This window comes from Urocitellus parryii, chromosome 15 (genome assembly GCF_045843805.1).
Source record: "Urocitellus parryii isolate mUroPar1 chromosome 15, mUroPar1.hap1, whole genome shotgun sequence".
Classification (NCBI taxonomy): Eukaryota; Metazoa; Chordata; class Mammalia; order Rodentia; family Sciuridae; genus Urocitellus; species Urocitellus parryii.
In genome coordinates this window covers 56917705-56937951 of record NC_135545.1, presented here as the reverse complement: position 1 = coordinate 56937951, position 20247 = coordinate 56917705, and the positions used below count along the sequence as shown (strand labels likewise).

General features: G+C 56.1%; 1 protein-coding gene across 1 annotated transcript in view; it reads left to right on the top strand.

Annotated features, from left to right (window-relative positions):
• Positions 1 to 18740, top strand: part of Zcchc14 (zinc finger CCHC-type containing 14) — a 58475-nt gene extending 39735 nt beyond the window's left edge. The window contains exons 4-13 of the mRNA XM_026401824.2: positions 5449 to 5520; positions 7926 to 8035; positions 8558 to 8652; positions 8735 to 8789; positions 9298 to 9580; positions 11011 to 11102; positions 11503 to 11630; positions 12327 to 12467; positions 12547 to 13998; positions 15183 to 18740. Coding sequence (XP_026257609.1) covers positions 5449 to 5520; positions 7926 to 8035; positions 8558 to 8652; positions 8735 to 8789; positions 9298 to 9580; positions 11011 to 11102; positions 11503 to 11630; positions 12327 to 12467; positions 12547 to 13998; positions 15183 to 15238 — 2484 coding nt within the window. The 3' untranslated portion in view covers positions 15239 to 18740. The remainder of the gene's footprint in view (positions 1 to 5448; positions 5521 to 7925; positions 8036 to 8557; positions 8653 to 8734; positions 8790 to 9297; positions 9581 to 11010; positions 11103 to 11502; positions 11631 to 12326; positions 12468 to 12546; positions 13999 to 15182) is intronic.
• Positions 18741 to 20247: the final 1507 nt, after the last annotated feature.

Below are 20247 nucleotides of genomic sequence, written 5' to 3'. Positions count from 1 at the left end.
GAAGGTCTGGGTGCAGCTCAGTGATGGGCACTGGCCTGGCGGGCACAAGGCCTGCCTTTGAGCTCCAGCCCTGCAGGAAAAGCCACGGACACACATCGTGAGTGCCAGCTCCACACAGGCTCAGCCCGCGCTCACAGCTCTGGGCGGCACCCAGGACCAGCTGTGAGCAGCACCCCGACTGTCTCCAGGAAACGGACAAGCAGATGTCGCATTCTGTCCCCACGTGGAGTGTTCTCCGCCACACACAGGCACGAGCTGCTGAGCAGTCAGCAGTGCCAGGAGTTGTCACGGTGTGGAACCGACCTAGTACGAGGCAACTTCTGAGCAGGGTGTCCCCCAGGATCCCGGAGAAGGCAGGCCTGTCTCGGCCATCAGAGGGCCTGGGTTTCCTGGGGAAGGGCTGGGAGGCCTCCAAGAATGGTCTGCTAACTGTTGGCGTGGGTGGCTTTGCCAGTGGCCCCTGTTAAAATGCAGGGGGCACACCTCACCTGTGGTATTCACTGTCGCTCTAGCTTGGAACTTTCTTTCCTTTTTTGGGGTGCCACCAGGAATGGAACCCAGGGTTTTCACATGCTCGGCAAGCCCCTTCTCTCTGAGCCACACCTCAGCCCTTGTTTAAACTTTGAGGCAGGATCTCGCTGAGTGGCAGAGGCTGCCCTTGTACTGCCGGCCTCAGGTCAGCCTCCTGAGCGGCTGGGATCGTGTGCTGCTGGCCAACATGCTCTCAGAACTGTTGTAGAGTCGGGGTTTCCCTGTAGCCCACAGGACCCTCTCACGGAAGGTAAGCAGATTGTCGCGTCAACGAGCCGTGCTGTGAGTGGACGAAGAGCGTCACCTGAGAGCCGACCACCAGGAGCTCAGGGTGGAGGCCTTGGCTAAGTCCAGCGGGGTTGGAAGCACCTTCCTCTTGGAGAATCTTCGCTGTCCCCGGCAGAGTCCCCAGCCTGGCCCCGCCAGCCCCATGGCTTTGTCAGTAGCACACAGGAAGAGGTTCTGTTGCGGGGGAAGGTGTCAGCAATGGATTTGGGTCACCTCAAGATACACGTGTCTGCCTCTCGTGGGAATGGGCTCTCTCCTCCTGTCCCACAGGGTTGGTCTTGTCCTGAGACGCTGTATTGACAGTTACTTTAGGAAACCAATCCGCGTGCAAAAAGTGAATAATGGAATATTTTGAATATGAAATTTGTAACTGTGCACAGGTGAAGTGACTACATGCTACCACCTTGTCCAGATTCACCATTCAGGAAATGACATCGCTCAGGAGGGCTGGGGGTGCGGCTCAGTGGAAGAGCGCTCGTCTGGTCTGCGTGGGGCCCTGGGTTCGATGCCTACTACCATAAGAAAAAATAATGAAATAGCTAAAGCCGTCCAAGAGAAACTTCCCTCGCTGTACGTGATGAAAAGGGAGAAAGAGGCGGAAGGGTCCCAGCGTCTGAGACACCTGCCGTGCCTGAGGAGCTGCTTTGACTTGATCACTTTAGGAAGGAGAGCTCTGGGTGCGCAGGTGCACCTTGACCCCAGCTGTGCAGGAGGCTGGTCAGGAGGATCGCGGGTTCCAGGCCAGCCTCAGCAAGCTGGCCAGACCTGCCTTAAAATACAAAGGGCTGGAGGTGGGGCTGGGCTGTGGCTCAGAGCTGGAGTCCTCACCTAGTGCTGGGGCGGGCGCCGCTGGGTCCGACCCTCAGCACCACATAAAACAAACAAGTAAGCAAGAGGGGCTGGAGGAAGCTCAGTGGGGCAGCACCTGCATGCTGTCCATTGTGCATCTCGAAGTGTTAACCTCCTGAATGTCTTATCCTAGCAGCTGAGTGTCGCGACCCCTTGCCCGCAAGGAGGACGCAACTCAGGAATCTTCTTTCAGCAGTTTATTCAGGTCCTTGATACTTTTTCTTCTCTCAGCAGTTTATTCAGGCCTTTGTATTGACATGTCTTTTAGCTTCTACTGCTACTCCTACTACTACTTCTACTGCTACTCCTACTGCCACTACTACTACTGCTACTACTACTGCCACTACTACTACTGCCGTGTGCCCCAGCCTTAATAAAGCAGATAAAGCCCCAATGCACAACTGCCACGTGGACTTTTCTCATAGGGTGCCAAGTCACAGCGTGCCAACTCATTCTGATAAGGAGTTGTTTGTCACAGACTACAGGGGAAACCAGCGCCATCTTGTAATGGCGGCCACAGTTCACAGAAACGGCTCACCACAGCTGAGGATGAGTCTTGACAGCTATTTTTGTAATTGAGTTTTTGTTTTATATCAGACTGTGTGTGTGTGTGTGTGTGTGTGTGTGTGTGTGTGTGTGTGTGTGGTTTAGATGTTGGCTTTGATGTCGCCTTGGTGGCTGGACGACATCTGGATGGCCATGAGGGTCCTCTGGCCAGGCCTGGCCACCCCTCTTCCTTTCTCACAGGGCCTCTTGCTGCTTTGGGGTCGGGGCTGCCTGGGGTTTTGTTAGTGAGAGGCCTGGAGCGCTGGCCTCCCGCGGCTCCTCTTCAGTCCAGGTGCAGGTGCTTCTAGGGCCAAGCCGTGGCTTGAGAGCGTCCACAGCTCTGTCCCAGGAGCCTGCTCTCCCTGACCCTGGGAGATTGGTCTGTGTTTGGGGAGGGCTCTGGTGGCGTCTGGGAAGGCACTTAGGGGTAAGACCCTTTTGTGAGACTTCCTGTTAGAGTTCTCCTTGAATGTCCAGCCTGACGCTTGGTAATGGACTTGAGGCTGGCCGCCATCATCTACAGGAAGCTGGAGCTCTGCTCTCTGCTGCTGGTTGCCTTGCGGGGTTGCGGTGGAGAAGCGTCTGTTCTGGCTCCTGCCCTGGGCCGAGCGTGGCCACTTCTGTACACTCTGGAGGTTCTGGGATCCTCTAGTCCCAGGTGTGTGTTTCCGGGAGGTGATCTTTGGTGCAGGTCTGCCCCATACGTCCTGTCGGGCTCTTAGCCTGAGACTTGGGTCCATACGTGGAGACCTTCCCTTAGTGACTTCTCATCTTTCTCTTCTCCTTTGCTGGCCTGCTTGGAATTCCTGCTGTCTGCGTGTGGCCCCCCACATTCCCTCTGTCTCCCTGAGGCTGCCCTGTCCGTCTGGGGTCTCTGGGGTCTTGTGCTCTGTTGTGTGGAGAATCACCTCATCTCCGTCCCCTCTGCTGCCCTGGGTTTCATTTCAGAAAACTCTTGGCTCAGCCAGGCACGGTGGTGCACGCCTCTGATCCCAGCAGCTCGGGAGGCTGAGGCAGGAAGATCGTGAGTTTGAAGTCAGCCTCAACAACTCAGCAAGACCCTGTCTCAAAATTCAAAACTAAAAACCCAGCTGGGGATGTGTCAGTGGCCAAGAGCCCCTGGGTTCAGGCCCTGGTACAATAGACAAAACCAAACAGGTCCTTACTGCCCTTCTCTCCCAGCCTCCAGTTCCTGGGTCCTGTAGCTCTTTGAGAACGTGAAGGGTGTTTTGTGCTTTTAACAAGAGAAGAGGGTCTGTGCCTTCTCCAGGTGCTTAGTTCTATTGGTCAGCCTCACCCTTCCCTTGGGACTGGGGACAGTCGGGGCCCTGGACCGCCTGCTCTCCCGGGGGTTCAGTGTGAGCTGTAGACAGGGCCTGTGACCAGGGGCACCCCCGCGGCATCTGGCTGGCCTTTTGCTGGTGCAGAATGGGGCTCCAGAGGGTGGTGCTGTGTGGGGAAGTGACACAGGAGAGCGAGGCCCTGTGTGTGACGGAGCCCAGGCGGGTCTGTGTGTCGGGTGACCTCCCATCGTGTCAGTCTGCATGCTGGTTCTCAGGAGGCAGCGGGGAGCCCTGTGGCCAGTGGTCGGTGGGTCTTGGGCTGGGTGACAGAGGTCAGCTGATGTGGCATGCGTCTCACCTCCATGGCCCTCCTGGGGCTGCCCGCCTCATTGCTATGGGCTGAGTGGGCAGCGGGGCCAAGCGTCAGGGCCGAGGTGGCCCCAGGGTGGTGGGCTGGTCTGAACCCTGCTGTGCAGCGCTCCTGCAGATTAGGTTTCTGTGCCCCGTGCTCTGCTGGGTTTCCTCTGTGTCCACCTTGGGCACTCGTTGAGAATAGTAGTGTTACGTGTGGAGCAAATGTCACTTTACACATGAACGTCCGTGCCAGCCTTGTCATGTGGCTGTTGGACCGCATCTGTGTTGGCTGTTGCCTCCGTGTGGTGTGGGTGGGTGGGGAGCAGGAGGAGGAGTCTGACTGCAGCCCCCCCAGCACGGCAGCAGGGCTCTGCCAGCCCCTCCCAGGGGCACAGTGTCGGCCCTGCTGTGCGTGGTGCAGTGCAGCTCTGGGCTGGGGAGCTCGCGGGTGGGGCCTGCAAGCCCAGCTTCCCTCCAGGGCATCAGCTGGGGGCACGCCTGGCAGCAGGCAGGCTGGGCACGTGTGGGGACTGCGGGCTCTGGGAGGCCCGGGCCCTTCCTTTCCTGCACTGCATGATGGCGTATGTGGTGGGGAGAGATTGGTGGGACCCGTGGTCTAGAGAAGCCCTCCAGGCCCTCCCAGCCAGGCAGGGAGGCTCAGCTCCGGGCACTGTGCGGAAGGGTGACAGTGGGGTGACAGTTGAGTTCTCTGCTCTGAACCAGGGCAAATGCAGTGTCTCAATTTTACTAGAAACACTGGGTCGTTTTACTGCCTGCCTGGGGCCCTCCAGTGCTTCTGGACCTGGTGAAGTTTGCATTTGGTGGTGTTCACTCTTGGCCCCTCTGTCTCCCCGAGGCTGCCCTGTCTGTCTGATCCCTGTGGCCACTCCGCTCGGGCTGCTCTCTGTGAAGAGGCTCTGGCAGCCACAGTGCCCCTCGTGCAGGTCTAGTGGTACCCAAGCCAGCTGCACTGGTCTCACCTGGGATGACACGAGCCACCAGCCCCTGACAGGAGCTCCCTGGGGCTCTGCGTTCAGGCTGGGCAGGAAGAAGGCACTCGGGGTAGACATTTGGCCACTGGGCACACAGACCTTCTGCCAGCTAGCCCTTTTGGGTCTTCCCACTGGACTCTCCAGATTGACTTGTCCCCGTCCCTGTACTGCCCCCCCTTCGTGGAGTCCTGGAGTCATGGATGTACTTACATGAGGCCCCCCTGGTTCTGCCAGTGACCCAGTGGACTCATGGTGTCCCTGTGTCTACAGCACCTGCTCAGCCCGGATGCTTGCTTTCAGGTGAAGGGGCCGAGTTCTGGGAAACGCTGATTGTGCACCCAGTGTAACGTGGAGGCCCCTCGAGGAAGCGAGCCTGCTGTGGGCTGGCATCCTGTGGTGGCTTTTGAGTATTGCATAAAGCAGGGTGCTAAGCCTGGGGGCGAGTCGTGTGACGCTCCTTTTGGTGGCAAGGGGAGCAGGCCTGCATGTTCCATTTTCCCCAGGTGCTTGCTGACCCTGTGCCACCATCAACACCTGGTCATGTGTGCTGTGAACTGAGGATGTGGCGTCTGTTTCTAAGGTTTGTTTGTTTGTTTGTTTTTAAGGTCTTGTGGTCTGATTCTTCAGTAACATCAGTAACCAAATCTTCCTCAGAAGTGACTGAATTTATTTCAAAGGTAAGGTGATTCAGGCTCCTATAACAAAGGGCTCCTTTCCCGGTAGCTGCGCATCCTGCAGTGTGACTGCGGGGTCTCCTGTCCTGTGAGCAGCAGTCGGGGGTCTGCTTTGGACAGGCTGCAGCAGTGAGCCCCGGCCTGGGCCCCGGAGCTGGGGAGACAGGCAGAGCTGCCCCTGGCAAGGCGGCTGGGGCGCTTCTGCTTTTTCCACCCAGGTTTCTTGGGCACAGACTGAGGGTGAGGGTCCTGCTCAGGGGCTGAGCAGACAGATGCCCCTCATTCTGACTTTTACACATGGGGTTCTCCCTTTTCATTTTTAAATTGGTTCAACAAGTGACTTTTGAGCAGAAAGCATCACTGCTATCAGACGCCTTGGGCCTGCGCACACATGTGCTGCAGCGCGCTCTCTGGCTCTGGCCAGGGCCACGGTGGTGACCCCTGCCTGGGCCAGTGTCAGACCTTCCCTCTGCTCCCTTTCAACAGTGGGTGGCATATCCAGGGCATTTCCCAAGTGGCTCTTGCACTTCCATTGTGAAAGCAAGGCCCATCCCTGGGGAGGACACTGGGTCGCAGGCCACGCCCTCACTGCAGGAGTGGGAGATGCTGCTGGTGCTTGTTTGGTGGCCCGCCAGGCAGCAGGAATGCAGGCCTGTGCCCTCGGGTCCAGACCCATCCCCGGTAGGGACGCACGTTACCCTGCGTCTCCTCCCCTGTGCCCCGTGCCCCGCTCCCCACTGTGCAGCAGACACTCCTCTGTAGTCACTTCTGTCCCTTGACCCTTGGCTGGTCGCGGGGTGTTAGCACCGCCCCCAACGTGCTCTGAGAGGTTCCTGCTCGGCACCCTCCCTTGGCTCTGGGGGCCTCCTGTCTCCTCCTCAGGCCTCTGAGGCCTCTGCTGTCCTTGCTCTGGGCTGGCTCCGGGTTGCAGTTTGGACAGTTTCTCGTGCTCAGTGCTGACATCTGCTGAGTGTCCCTCACCCTGTCCTGGCTGCATGGGGCCTGTTGGTTCGTGTCCCCTCTTGGGCCAGGCTCGTGTCCTGTTTGTTGGCCTGCTTATCTGTGGCAGGGCCCAGCCCTCTGTGGAAGGCGCCCTTTTTCGCACGGTCCTGTGGGATGCTCACATGGCTGCTCCGGTCTGCTCTGGGTCCCCCGGAGTCTGGCCCTGGTGATGGCTTTGTGTCTCCTGTTCAGTGTTTGGTGCTGGGCTGCACCAGGGCCGCTCTGCCACTGGGCCGTGTCCTCGTCTCTTCTAGATTTTGTTTTGAGACAGGGTCTCACTAAGTTGCTGAGGCTGGCCTTGAACACGCATCCTCCTGCCTGGGTCTCAGCTGGACCACTGGTGGCCACCGCGCCTGGCCAGCTCTGTCTTGAGTTTAGCCCCTTGGCTTTCCTCTGTGCCCTGCACCTCTGGTCACTGGGCATTTTGGTGGCAAATGTGAGGCTGAGGAAGTGGCACTTGTGCCTGCAGTGGGCCTTCTTTCCTGCCGGGCCCTTAGGAGCTGGCCCTGGGGGTGTCACCATGGTCACCCTGGGGCAGCTCCGGCACAGGGCCACTTACCTGGGGTGTTGGGGTTCTCCTGGCCTGCTCCACCCTCAGCTGCTGTCACCTGTGGGGCCTGTGGGGGGAGGGCCTCGGTTCCGGGTGTGGGCCTTTGTGCTGGACCGCGGGGTCCCGTCCTCAGCACCCTCGTCCGTCCCCAGCGGTAGCTGCTGCCCTGTGTGGGGCAGGGTCCTGGGCTGGTGGGGATTCGTACCCCTCCACCAGGGCCAGAGGGCGTTTGCTTTTACCCTTCTTCCAGGGCAGTGGCCCTTCCCTGTGGCCTGGTGACAGCGGCAAGAGCACATTTCCTCATCTCAGCCCAGAGGCTGGATGTGTGCCTGGCCCCGGGCCAGGAGCACGTCTTCCCTCCCTCGTGGTTAAGGGCTCTTGCCTTGGACAGAGAGGCCAGGGGAGGCGCAGGGGTCTGTCTGTGCGTCGCCAGCCTCTTTGGAAGAGAGCTCCTGAATGAGGATGTGTGTGACCTGCTCACCTGGGGGAATGTGCCATGTGGCCATCCTCCTCTGTTCTGCCTGTGTGGCCGCCCCTCTTCCTCATGCCGGGCCACTGGGGAGCCGATGGCTTGAGGGTCCTGTCTTTCCTGAGGGTGGTCCCTGTGTGACCCTGGATCCAGCAGGTGGTCCTGCTTCCCAGCCTCTGCAGGGCTCCTGGAGAGGAAGGGCCAGGGGACTGTCGGGCTTTGCGGGCTGGGGATGTCCTGCAGTGTCTTTCTGCTCCGTAAGTGCATGGAGGATGCCAAAATGGCTTGACTGGTGTCAGTCCTGTCTTGCCAGCAGAGGACTTGTTGGGTGGAGCTCTGCGTGTGTGGCTGGTTCTGATGCCCCTCCTGGCCTGTCCTCTATTTCAGTTGTCTCAGCTCTGCCCTGAAGAGAACTTGGAGAAACTCATTCCCTGCCTGGCTGGCTCAGACCCCTTCTACGTGGAGAGGAACCACGTGGATCTGGAAGCAGGCCTGAGGTGGGTGAGGCTCCTGGCTAGGTCTTTTGGGGGCCTGGGCAAGCCGTTGGCCACGCGGCTGCCCCCAGATGGGTCTCCGCTGCCTGCAGGATTCTCCTCAGTCTTAGAAGGCTCTGGACAGCCTCTGGGCGACTTTGAATGGATGAGTGAAGGGATTTTGAAGCCTGCACCACCCCTTACTGTGCCTTTGAGAGCCTCTGAATGTCATGCGTGTGTGGCCACTGAGTGCACGTCGCCCGTCACGTGGGTCCTGTGCAAGGAGCTGCTGTCCTGCTCCCGGGCTGCCATCCTCATGTCCTGTGACCTGGCCGCACACAGGGGGCAGCGGGTGGAGGCTTGCTTTCATTGCTCATGTCACAGGCCTAGCAAGGAGGACTCCCGGCAGCAGGCAGGATGTGGGTTACGACATGCTGCCTATTTTTTCTCAAATATCTATTTTTCTTAATTGAAAGTTAAGACCGTGCTCCCAGTAGTGACCATTAATGCCTTTTTGACGATAAAGCTCCTTTGCTTAACTTGTAGGTATTTGGCTTCATTGCCTTCTCATGTATTGAAAAATGACCACGTTAAGAAGTTCTTCAGCACTTCATCTCCCACCCAACAGCTTCAAAGTCCAAGTGAGTTTGTAAAATGATTCAGAAAAAACATAAACATTTCCATTGTCTGAATTTCTCTGACACGTCTTTTCCTAACTTGCAGGTCCTGGCAACCCCTCCCTTCCGAAAGTGGGTGCCGTGATGGGAGTGTCTGGCAGGTGAGCGGGGGCAGCCACCCCACCTCACACCTGCCCTGGCTCTAACTGTGCCAGCAGTTGCAGAGTGAGGTCCTTCTCGGTCTGAGTCTTGAACGACGTCGCGAGGACCAGGGTAGAGATGGTGTGGTTCGTGATGTCCTCAGAATGCTGAGCAGTCACTGTGGGTCTAGGTCTATCAGGACCCTCTTGTTATTTTTGACTAACAAACTAGGCATCCCAACCAGAGGTCTGTTGGTGATGGACATGTACACAGTGTGCGTGCACGTAGGTATGTGGGTGCACACAGGTATGTGGGTGCACGTGTCTGTTGCACACAGGGCACCCATAGCAGTCTCACCATGAGCAGGTGGTTGAGATGCGGGCTGGAGAGGGCGCTGGTATTTCCAGGGTTCATGGTAGGCTGGACAGCGTGTGCAGGCAGGAGTGGGGGCCATCAGGAGAGTGCCTGGTGCCGCCGAAGTCTTGGAAAACAGTGTTTCTGTGCCCCTGCCTGTCTCCTGTCCTGCAGGCCTGTGTGTGGAGTGGCCGGAATCCCGTCCTCCCAGAGCGGCGCCCAGCACCATCTGCAGCACTCGGCCAGCGCAGCTGCTGCCTTGCCTCACTGCTCCCACGCCGGGGGCACGGGCTCGGCACTGGCCTACCGGGCCCAGGTGGACGCCCCGCCTGCCATCCTGATGCCCTCCAGTCTGCAGGCCCCTCAGCCCCAGGAGCAAAATGGGATCTTAGACTGGCTTAGGAAGCTGCGCTTACACAAGTATTACCCTGTCTTTAAGCAGCTCACCATGGAGAAGGTACGCAGGCTCCTGTGTGGGCTGTGCCCGTGTGGGCAGTGCTCCTTTAGCTGCCTGTATCCTGACCTTGTCCCTGGAGGTCATGTGGAGTGGAGGAACTAAGGTAGAGATCACGCGGCCCGGATCTGTTGTGAACAGGCAGGTCGCTGCATATGTAGTTCCAGGGATCCACCCACAGCACCCTGAGACCAGCGTGGCCCCATGCAGAGTCCTGCTGTAGACAATATGCACCACCCTCATCTGTCCACATCCTGTGTAGCCCATGCCCTCATCCCAGTTACTGAAATGGGGCAGGCTTCGAGCAGTGGATGCAGCTTCTTTGAGGCATATTCACAGAATTGGTTTTTATAATAGAGCAGTGGATCAGGAGCATTGTTCCCTTGTTAAGATTCTGAAGTGTTTCTAGTCTGCCTGCCACTGATGAAATTAACCCATGCAAGGTATCTGGACTCTGCACTCCCCCCGCTGGACAGGACAGGTTGGTAGCTGCAAGTTTCATGTGTCCAAAACCCAGCTCTTGAACCTAGAAATCAAGTTTTTACTACAAAGCAAAATCAAGGTTTTTTAAAGTATATTTGTAATACTGTCTGTTTTGGATTTATAAATGTCTTTAAAAATGAGATCCTATTACCTGGGGGTGGTGGTACAGCCCTGTAATTTGAGCCAGTTGGGAGGCTGAGGTAGGAGGATCACAAATTCAAGGCCAGGCTGGACAATCAAGGCCCTGTCTCAGAAAAACAAACAAAAAAACAAAAACAAAAAAACCATAAAAAGGACTGAGGATGTAACTCGGTAGTACAGCACCCCTGATTCAGTCCCCACCCAAGAGAGATGACTGATCAGTTTTAAGTTTTTCTAATTGAGCATGTGGGTTGAAATGGCTAGATTGCAGAGCAGGTTGTGGTGCGAGGTGAGAGCCAGAGCACCTGCTGCCCCGTGGACGGCCCCTGCGACCCTGCAGAAGTGAAGGTGCCCTTGAGGGAGGACCGTCTGCTTATGCTGGTGCTCCCGCCACAGAGGCTGGCGTGTGCCCAGGGGACCGTGTCTCCCTAGGGCTGTCCCGGGGGGTGGGGTGCTGCTGCCAGGGGCAGCTCTGTAGCAGGTGGAACTGTGACTTCTCCAGTCATTTGTCCGCGTAGCTCACCCATGCTGGTGACTGGCCTGTGCCGAGCAGAGGGCCACCTGGTGCCCCTCGCGCGGCATCTGTGCGGGAGGTGAGCAGAAGCCCGGGTCTCTGCTGAAAAGATGCGTGAAATAGTGGTCGGTTCACACCAGGTCACTTGGTGAGGGGACGATGTCCTGTCCCCAAGTCCTCTGTTAATGGCTTAGGCTTGATGTGTCAATAGGCCCCGGCCATGTCACTTTAGCCCGAGTCCTTGGCTTCCGGTTCCGAGTCTTAGTAACTCTGTCGTTGGTTTCTCCCGTGCAAGTTTTTGAGCCTTACTGAGGAAGACCTCAACAAGTTTGAGTCTCTGACCATGGGCGCCAAGAAGAAGCTCAAGACTCAGCTGGAGCTCGAAAAGTAAGCGTGGGGTGGTTTTCTAAACGTGTCTTCAGTGACTTGGGAGGCTGAGGCAGGAGGCCTGCAAGTTCAAGGCCAGCCTGGGCAACTTAGCAAGGCCCTGTTGCTCAGTTGAATAAAAAATAAAAAGGATTGGGATGTAGCACTTAGGTTCAATCCCTAGTCCTGCGAAAACAAAAGAAAGCACAATAATGATAATAGTATATATTTTAACAATGTGATGATAGTGGTAATGAATCCATTAAAAAAATTAAAATTGTACAGGTGTGGCCTTGGCATGGCAGGAAAATCAGAATCCCTTTTAGCCTTCGGCGTGGGTCTCATGGAGCAGAGGTCTGAGGGTAGTGTGGGAACCAGGAACCCAAGTGGACACTCACTATTCCTGCACCTTGTTCTGCAGGGAGAAGTCAGAGCGGCGGTGCCTGAACTCTTCGGCCCCGACCTTGGTCACCAGCAGCGGGGTGGCCCGAGTGCCCCCCACCAGCCACGTGGGGCCCGTGCAGGCCGGGCGAGGTGGCCATGCTGCAGGTGCGGAGGGCTCACAACTGGGCCACCCTTGGTGTGCAGGTGGCGAGGTGCCTCACGCCATGCTTGCCCGCCACTGGCAATGTACTCTTCAGGCCAGCCTTTCTCTGTTTGACTTCCATGGGGACCAGGAATGACAGGAGGGAGGCTCATGGGGACTTGCCTGAAACTGTTTGGGTAGAAGAATTAGATGTGCAGCTGCCAAGCTGACAGGAGCTCGGGAGGTGGCCAGGATGAACCTGTCCGGGGCAGTCATCACGTGACCACAGGAGCCAGCCCCCCAGCCATGCTCCTCTTCCCTCTTTGGGAAAGGCTGGGACACCTGTGCGGTGGCTCGTTGTCGCTGGGTGGAGTGGATTCTCCTTCACCCAGTACAAGTAGCAAGAGTAGCCTGAGGGAAGGGCAGGTGCCAGGTCTGTTCCCAGCTGCTCGGCCTGGTCTTCTGTGGAGGCCAGCAGCACCCAGGCCTGCAGACATGTTTCCGTGGTCCGTGGGGAGCGGGGCACCGCCCCACAAGGCCGTGGGCAGTGGGAGGGGGAGGCTCCGACTGTGGTGGCAGTTGTCCCTGCCTTCTTGGGTGTGCCCAAAGGGCTCGCCTCCGGGTGGTGACTGAGAGTGGGCTGGTGCTGGCTGGCACCCTGCCAGCCCCCTGTGCTGGACATGGATGCCACCTGAAGGTGACCTGTGCCTTCTCCGCAGAGCTTCGGGTGGAGGTGGAGCCACCCACCCACCAGATGCCCCGGGAGGGCAGCTCCTCAGAGTACTCGAGCTCCTCCTCCAGCCCCATGGGTGTGCAGGCGCGGGAAGAGAGCTCGGACAGCGCGGAGGAGAACGACAGACGTAAGGCACCCGCTTGACCAGCTGTCCTGCCCGCCCTGTCCTGGTTCGCATGGCGGTGACTGCTCTTTTCTGTCCCCAGGTGTGGACGTGCACTTAGAGGGTTCTGATAAGGAGAAGCCCGTGATGCTGCTGAGTCACTTCCCCTCGAGCTCTGCCCGACCCACGGCCCAGGTCTTGCCTGTGCAAAACGAGGCTGGCTGCGGCCCAGCAGGCCACCACCCTCTGCCCCCACAGCTGTTACCCACAGCCTCGCACCTGGCACCCATCAGAATGCTGAGTGCAGTGCACAAATCGGACAGAGGGGGCGCTGACGGGAAGCTCCTCTCGTCCTCGGTGCACTCGCTCTTGTCTTTGGAAGAGAGGGGCAAAGGGCCTGGCCCGAGGAGTGGCATTAAAGTGGACAAGAGCTTCGGCAGTGCTGTGCTCGACGCCCTGCCCTCGTCCACGCCCCATCCCCCCGTGCAGGTCCTCTCTGGACTCTCAGAGGGCAGCTCCGTGTCACCCACTGTCTCCTTTGGGCCCCGGGCCAAAGTTGTGCATGCAGCCACTCTGGACAGGGTGCTGAAGACGGCGCAGCAGCCAGCCCTGGCAGTGGAGACCAGCACAGCGGCCACAGGGACACCCAGCACTGTCCTGCACGTGGCCCGGCCGCCCATCAAGCTGCTGCTGTCATCCTCCGTCCCTGCCGATGCTGCTGTCTCCGGGCAGACGTCCTGCCCCAACAACGTGCAGATCAGCGTGCCGCCTGCAATAATCAACCCCCGGACCGCTCTGTACACAGCCAACACCAAAGTTGCCTTCTCCGCAGTGAGCAGTGTGCCCGTGGGCCCTCTGCAGGGCGGCTTCTGTGCCAACAGCAACACTGCCTCCTCCAGCAGCCACCCCTCCACCTCCTTCGCCAGTGCAGCCACGCTGCCCAGCTGTCCTGCCCCCAGCTCCAGCCCCGCGCTCTCCTCCGCCCCTGAGAGCAGCTTCTACAGTGGTGGTGGCTCTGCAGGAAACATTCCTTCCTCAAGTCAGAGTCACCACCACCACCACCACCATCAGCAGCCCCCGGCCCCCCCGGCCCCCGCGCCGCCCCCACCCGGCTGCATGGTGTGCACGTCCTGCGGGTGTAGCGGCAGCTGCGGTTCCAGCGGCCTCACCGTGAGCTACGCCAGCTACTTCCAGCACCCCTTCTCCGGGCCCTCCATGTTCACCTTCCCGTTCCTGCCCTTCAGCCCCGTGTGCAGCAATGGCTACGTCAGCCCCCAGCAGTATGGGGGCGGCTCCACCTTCCCCGTTGTGCACGCCCCCTACAGCGGCAGCGTGACTCCCGACCCTGTCCTGGGCGGGCAGTCCACATTTGCTGTGCCACCAATGCAGAACTTCATGGCCGGGACAGCAGGGGTCTACCAGACCCAAGGACTGGTGGGAAGCAGCAACGGCTCCAATCACAAAAAGAGTGGGAATCTGTCCTGTTACAACTGCGGGGCCACAGGGCACCGCGCCCAGGACTGCAAGCAGCCGTCCATGGACTTCAACCGGCAAGGTAAACACACGTGCCCCCTGGGCACTGCACCCAGCTGGGCGTCCCAGGGCAAGCCACTGCCCGCGGCCGGCAGGTGCTGCAGACCACTGGAGAGACACACGTGCTCGGCTTTATGAAAATAATAGTCACCTCTCTTCTTTTTAGTTTTATTTATTTGTGTCTGTGTGTGTGGTACTAGAGAGGGAACCTAAGCGCTGTGTCACCGAGCCACATCCTCAGCCCTGTTTATTCTTTTTATTTTTTTTGAAACAGTCTTGTTGAGTCGCCCAGGCTGGCCTGGCACCTGTGATCCGCCTCCCTCGGGCTTCCCAGGTGCTGGGATCACAGGCATTTGCCACTGCCCCTGGATTAAACTTCTTTGTCTTAGAGCTGAAAGTAATTTTTAAAATCTTTTTGAAACAGCATGAAGATGTAGATGATGCCGTAAGAGCCCCAGAGGGGTATCCTGGCTCTGAGTGTTTCCTCATATCTGGGGCCCTGTGGGCTTGGGTCTTGCCGTGGGAGTGGTTAGGATGTGGCAGTCTAGACCCAGGGGCCCTGCTGTCTGCGCCTGGGGTGTGGCTGTGTGCTGGTGGCGGTGGCCTCTCGCCAGGCTATCCCTCTTGCCTGCCTTGCTTTTGTGTCCTTGTTTCCTCTAGTCCTTGATTTCACGTGGGTCTGACGTCCTCTTTACGCCAGGTTTATTCTTGCTGTGTGTTTTGGAAGGGTTGACCTGGGGACTGGGAAAGCTGGTCCCAGCTCTGACCATGAGGTGCAACCTTGAGAAGTCACCGTCTCTCTAGATTTCCAGCACCCTCTTTTGAGGTTGCACACAGACCTGCCTGTTTGTCCTCACCACCCAGAGAGCTGTCAGAAACCAGCACCTGTAGCCTGGGAGGTCCAGTCACAGGCTGGGCGGTGGCCGTGGGCTCTGCACCTGCATCCTGTGCCCCACCCCCACCTCAGGGATCTCCTAAGGCATGCCCAGCTGGCCGGGCCTCCCCGTTTTCTCTGGCCCCTCTGTCCCTGGGTGGGTCTGAAGACTTGTGAGATGACTTCATTGTGTGGGGGGTGGAAGAGGCTGGTCAGACTGTCCACATCTCCAGCCCCAAGTCCTGCCTGGAGACTCTGGAGGCCACGGCACAGGTCGGTGGTCTTGTGATTCTGCAGTGATTCAAATTTGCCTCTTTTTTCTTTCTCTCCAGGTACTTTTAGGTTGAAATATGCCCCTCCAGCAGAAAGTCTGGACTCCACAGACTGATATTTTTCTCTGGCAACAGAACATTATTAAGCCATGGAGACATAAGAAAAGTTAAATACAAAACTGAGACGTCTAGTTGCTGTTGAGCTTAATATTTTTAATCCAAAGGTGCTTTACTTTACTAGACTGGATAGAAAATCTAGTGTAGAAGTGCATCAAACCCAATTTTATTGCCAAAACCCTAGATTGGAGCTTGATGTCAGGACTTGCCTCGGGGCACCTCCGTGCCTGTGTCGGTGACTTGTCCACCTCCACCCTGGCTGCAGTGCAGAGACCTCCTGTCTCCCAAAGAACATCGCATCGCTGGTCCTTCTAGGCTCACACAGTTCCAGGGCAGCTACGCGCGACCTGATGAGACTGCAGGTCCAGGTCCTCCAGTGGGTCCCCAGATGGACTCGACACCCCTGGGTTAGGGAAAATGTCAACTTTGTTTTGCTTTACTTTTTTCCTAAAGTGATAGGCACTAATCTCTGGGATTTCTAAGGATTGCACTACAGAAGAATGTACCTGACGTAGCCCTCTGCAGACTCCTGAGTCCCGTCAGGGCAGACCTGGCTGCGGGTGGAGTTGGCACAGCGGGTACGTGCCAAGCATGCAGCCAGGTCTTAGTACGTCCTTCCTCCTGCAGACAGATGTAAACGATGCTAGTGAGTGGGAACTGTTCCTTCTCAGCTCCATGTCTAAGGGTCCAGGTCCCAGAGTCGTTGCTGAGGCTCGAGACTGGCCCTCCCCACCGCACCGCAGGCGGCTCCGAACTGCTCTCCACAGAGACAGCAGCAGAGCAGCTCGGCTCTGCGGGCCGCGTTCCCAGCTCCACTTGCTCGTCGTCACCATCTCACAGGGGCTCCAAGGGCCCGGCCCCAGGGCTTCCTGCTGATGTGCACACTCAGTGGGGCCTTTCGACAGCAGTCCAGGCCTGTGGCTCGTGAGCAGAAGACCTGACCTCTCCTGTCACCTTTTTTTAAGGCTGTGTATTGATAGCTAATTCCGTTAAAAATTGCCTGCAAAACTTCAGTATCAGGCAAAGAGACAGAGAGCACAGACCAGACGCAGCCTGGGACTGGGACAAGTCCTGTTTTAAGTAGGAAATAGCGCCCCTTGCTATAGATGTCCACATCTCAGCCCTTTGGAATGGAAGCATCTGGGGACTTAGCCCTCGAGGATAAAGGGAATCTTCTGCTCATGTGACATTATTTAACCTTCAGTAGTAACGTTGGTCGGCAGAGTCTTGCCAGGGATTTTCCAGTTGAATATTGAGAAGAAAAATCACAATATTCAGACCATTCTGTATTAAAATGGGACAATCAGCTTCATACAAAATTAGTGTAAATCAAAAGAATGCCCTAGAATGTAAGGCATTTGAGTATGAGGCTTCAAATTTTAGATTAGTTTCCTGGCGTTGTGGAAACTAAAGCAGAAAGTTGTTACATTTTTTATGAAAGGCTTTTAGTAGAGTTTTGTAGTATTATTTTAGTAGAGTTTTATTTCTATGCAATGCAGAATTGACAGACCTCTGTATTCTTCTCTATTCATGGTACACAGTATTACATACAGTTCTGGAAGTAACGGTGATGCCTCTTATGACAGCTGTTAGGGAAGGCTTCACAGATCTCTTAACCCAACACTACAAAACATCAAATATCAAGAGCTGACACAACTTTGCCTTAAAGAGCACCAGACTGGAGTTGGTCCTGTTGTGTTCAAGAAGACTAGAGTGTTCATCGATGTTTACGATTTTAATACTTCTGAAGGCCGTCACAGCGGCCTGGATATGTGCTGAAAGCCAAACTTTTAAATTTTTTGGTTTTTTAAACAAAGAAATATTTTAAATAAATCCTATTTCAACATAGTGAAATTGTTGAAAACTGTCTCATAGCAAAAGAAGAAAACCTTATTTAAGTTTTTGTTTTAGTGTCAGTATAGTGGAATGAAAGTGTCGTTGTTACCCTTAGGACTGTTTTGATAAATACTAGAGGTTAACCCCAATGTAACAAAAACTTAGAATAGAAGCTTCCGTCTGAAGTGTGACACTCAGTGTGCGGTGCGTCAGTCCTGACCTTGCCATGGCTGGGTCCCCGCCTCGGAGCACCCCGGTTGTCTTTGAAGGTGAGTGTGTGGTGTGAGGTCGTCAGGAGGCTGCGCAGTCAGGAACCAGGAGACCCAGCGTGAGAGCAGCGCGCAGAGGGAATCCTGCCCACCCACAAGCCCGTGCCAGGGGCAGCCGTGCTTGGACACGAGGACCTTGGCTAGCAGTTACCGCTGATGAATCTTTCTCCAAAGCAACCAAAGTCAGTAAGCCCGAAGAGCACCTTGCACTTCACCGGAGTACTCCACCATCGGTCGAAACCACAGCATCCTGGCCCTCTGGAGCCACCCAGAACCGGGTGGGCGAGCGTGGCGCTGTGCTCTTTGGAGCCCGCCACCTGTTCAAGCTTCTATCCCTGTGTTTTAGCTCCAGGAATGGAGACAGTGGAATGTACAGATCCAAGTAGAACAGTGCCAGGATAGAACTGTTTAACCTTTCTGTTTTTTTAAGCAAAATACTCGATTTTCTACCTTATTTTCTAATTTTTATTTCACAGTAATATGGAAAATTGGAAAGTGTTTAATGTTAAACTCCTAATTGCTGAAGAGCACTGAGGAAATGGGAGCTAGCACTTACAATGACAATTAAGACAGAGCATTCTCTTGAGCGCACAAGTGACTGGGTGTTAACAGGCCAGCATCGCCCGCGTCTCCCGAGGGAGTGGGCTTGTCCGCACCGCAGCTGGGGCCTGTCTTCATTCAGGGTGGAGCGTGCCTGCCCTCTCTGCCATCGGGCCCTGGTGGTGCTCCTTGTGGGCACAGGCCCCGGGGCCCTCTCCGCACCTCTCCCGTCCCTCGCTGCTTCCCGGTGTTGTCTGATGTAGTCCACCTCCAGGTAACTGCCGGCCATGGGGGAACCGTCTCCTGCTCAGCCTCGTCCCTAAGGATGCTCCTGTGGAACCTGAGCAGCTGGCTGTGCTTCCCAAAATGCAGGTGACACTGAAAGCCATGGGTCTGAGGAGGCTGATGCTGGACAGTCCCAGGCTGAGCGAGGTCTCTGGTCCGCTCTTGCAATACTCCAGAAAACCACCTACTGTGCTGGTGAAGGCCACGAGGCCGGCCACCACCCTGCTCACACGGGTCGGGAACGGTGGCCACACGCGTCATTGCTCCTGTGCGCAGAGATGAGGCGTTGGTGCCGAGACTGAAACCTCCGCAGCTTCTACTGGACATGCTTTCTTTTTAGGAATGAAGGAATATCTCCCATTTTTGAGCCATTCTTTTGTCAATTCTACAAAATTGCATGTAACTTTATAAATATTTTTAAAAGATATAGTTTTGTAAATATTTAATATTCCGCTAATTTGATTTTGAATTGTAAATGTCAAGTATTCTGTTTTTGGGGTTTTTATGTTTTATTATACTTTGTTAAAAAGGAAAAATTGTACATTTTTAGAATGTTTTTATGAGTAAATTTAATGTACTGAAAATAAAAATTAAAAAAAAGTCTCAGCAGTTGTGTCGGGTCTCTTATCCTAGAACACAGCACACATCCTTTCAGACAGCTCAGTCCACCTCAGGGCTCTCCGTCTTTTTCCCAGAGTGACAGTGTGGACACTGGGTCTCACTCATGTCCACCCATACTCAAGCGCTGCCCCTGGTTGAAGTCCTGCTGGAGGGGCTGCCTGGGGCCCACCGGCTGTCCATGGAAAGAGCGCCTGGGAGGCCCCTCTGGCCGTGGCAGCGGCCGAGCAGACCAAGGTACTCTCCCTGCACGGACCTTGACCTGGGGCAGAGTTCTTAAGAATGGTGGCCACTGTCTGAGAGGAGAGCTGCCCACAGCGCTGGGCCAGTCTATGCTGCCTGGTGTTTGTTCCCACAGACACCCCCGACCAGAGTCGCAGGCCGCAGGAGGCGTCCCTCCATCAGCCCTCCCATGCTTCTCGGCGCAAGGTGCTGACTGCAGGGTTCCCAGGCAGACCCACGGACCTGAGCGTTAATGACGGTTGCCTTTCTTCACTCGGTGCCTGAAAACGCATCTGCTTACAGACCCCAGAATAAAGCTTGCCTCTGAGCATGTCTTGTTTTTTTCAAAGCGGCATTAGAGACATCTGACTGCTCACACAGTAGTCCCGAGAATCCCAGGTACACTGATGGGTACGATGGGAACAACAGGCTTTGAGAATTCACATCATGTAGACACCTGCAGCAGGGAGTGGGTGGGGTCCCGTGACGAGGAGCCCAGGCAGCGGGCACGGCCCTGGGCCTCTCCTCCTCGCTGGGGCAGTTCTTGCTGGGTTACTCCAGGCACAAGGGTGCCTGTGACTTGATAGTCTTCTGGTGACACTCCCCAGGAAGGGAAGGGAGACAGCCCCATGCAGGCAGCCAGAAGAGCGAGGGGCTTGGATCTGGAGGGTTGCTTCCCACTGGACGTGCGAGTAGAGGGGGGGAACCCTAACGGGATTTGACAACTTCTAATTACATTTTAATTACACACTTAACAACGGGCTGGGGATGTGGCTCAAGCGGTAGCGCGCTCGCCTGGCATGCGTGCAGCCCGGGTTCGATCCTCAGCACCACATACCAACAAAGATGTTGTGTCCGCTGAAAACTAAAAAGTAAATATTAAAAAATTCTCTCTCTCTCTCTCTCTCTCTCTTTTTTAAAAAAAAAATTACTTCACCATGAAAAAGGTATCTGTGCCTTTTAAGCCAAAAGGCAAAGGATTGCCTCTGAGTGCCAGTCCTGTTTGGCCACCACTCTGGTTTCTACTGTGTCCTAAGGGCGGTGGGCATGCTGCGGTCACACTGCTGGTCACAAAGCAAGCACCAGTCAGGTCTCAGAACAGGGAAAACCCAAAATAGAAAAAAAAAATGCCCCTTTACTCTGCAGGCTTTAGGAAACAAGATCTACAGTTCAGTTCAAGGCCCCTTTCCTCCTGAGCAGTGGTGACTTCCTGTGCTGACCAAGAGAGGAGACCAGGG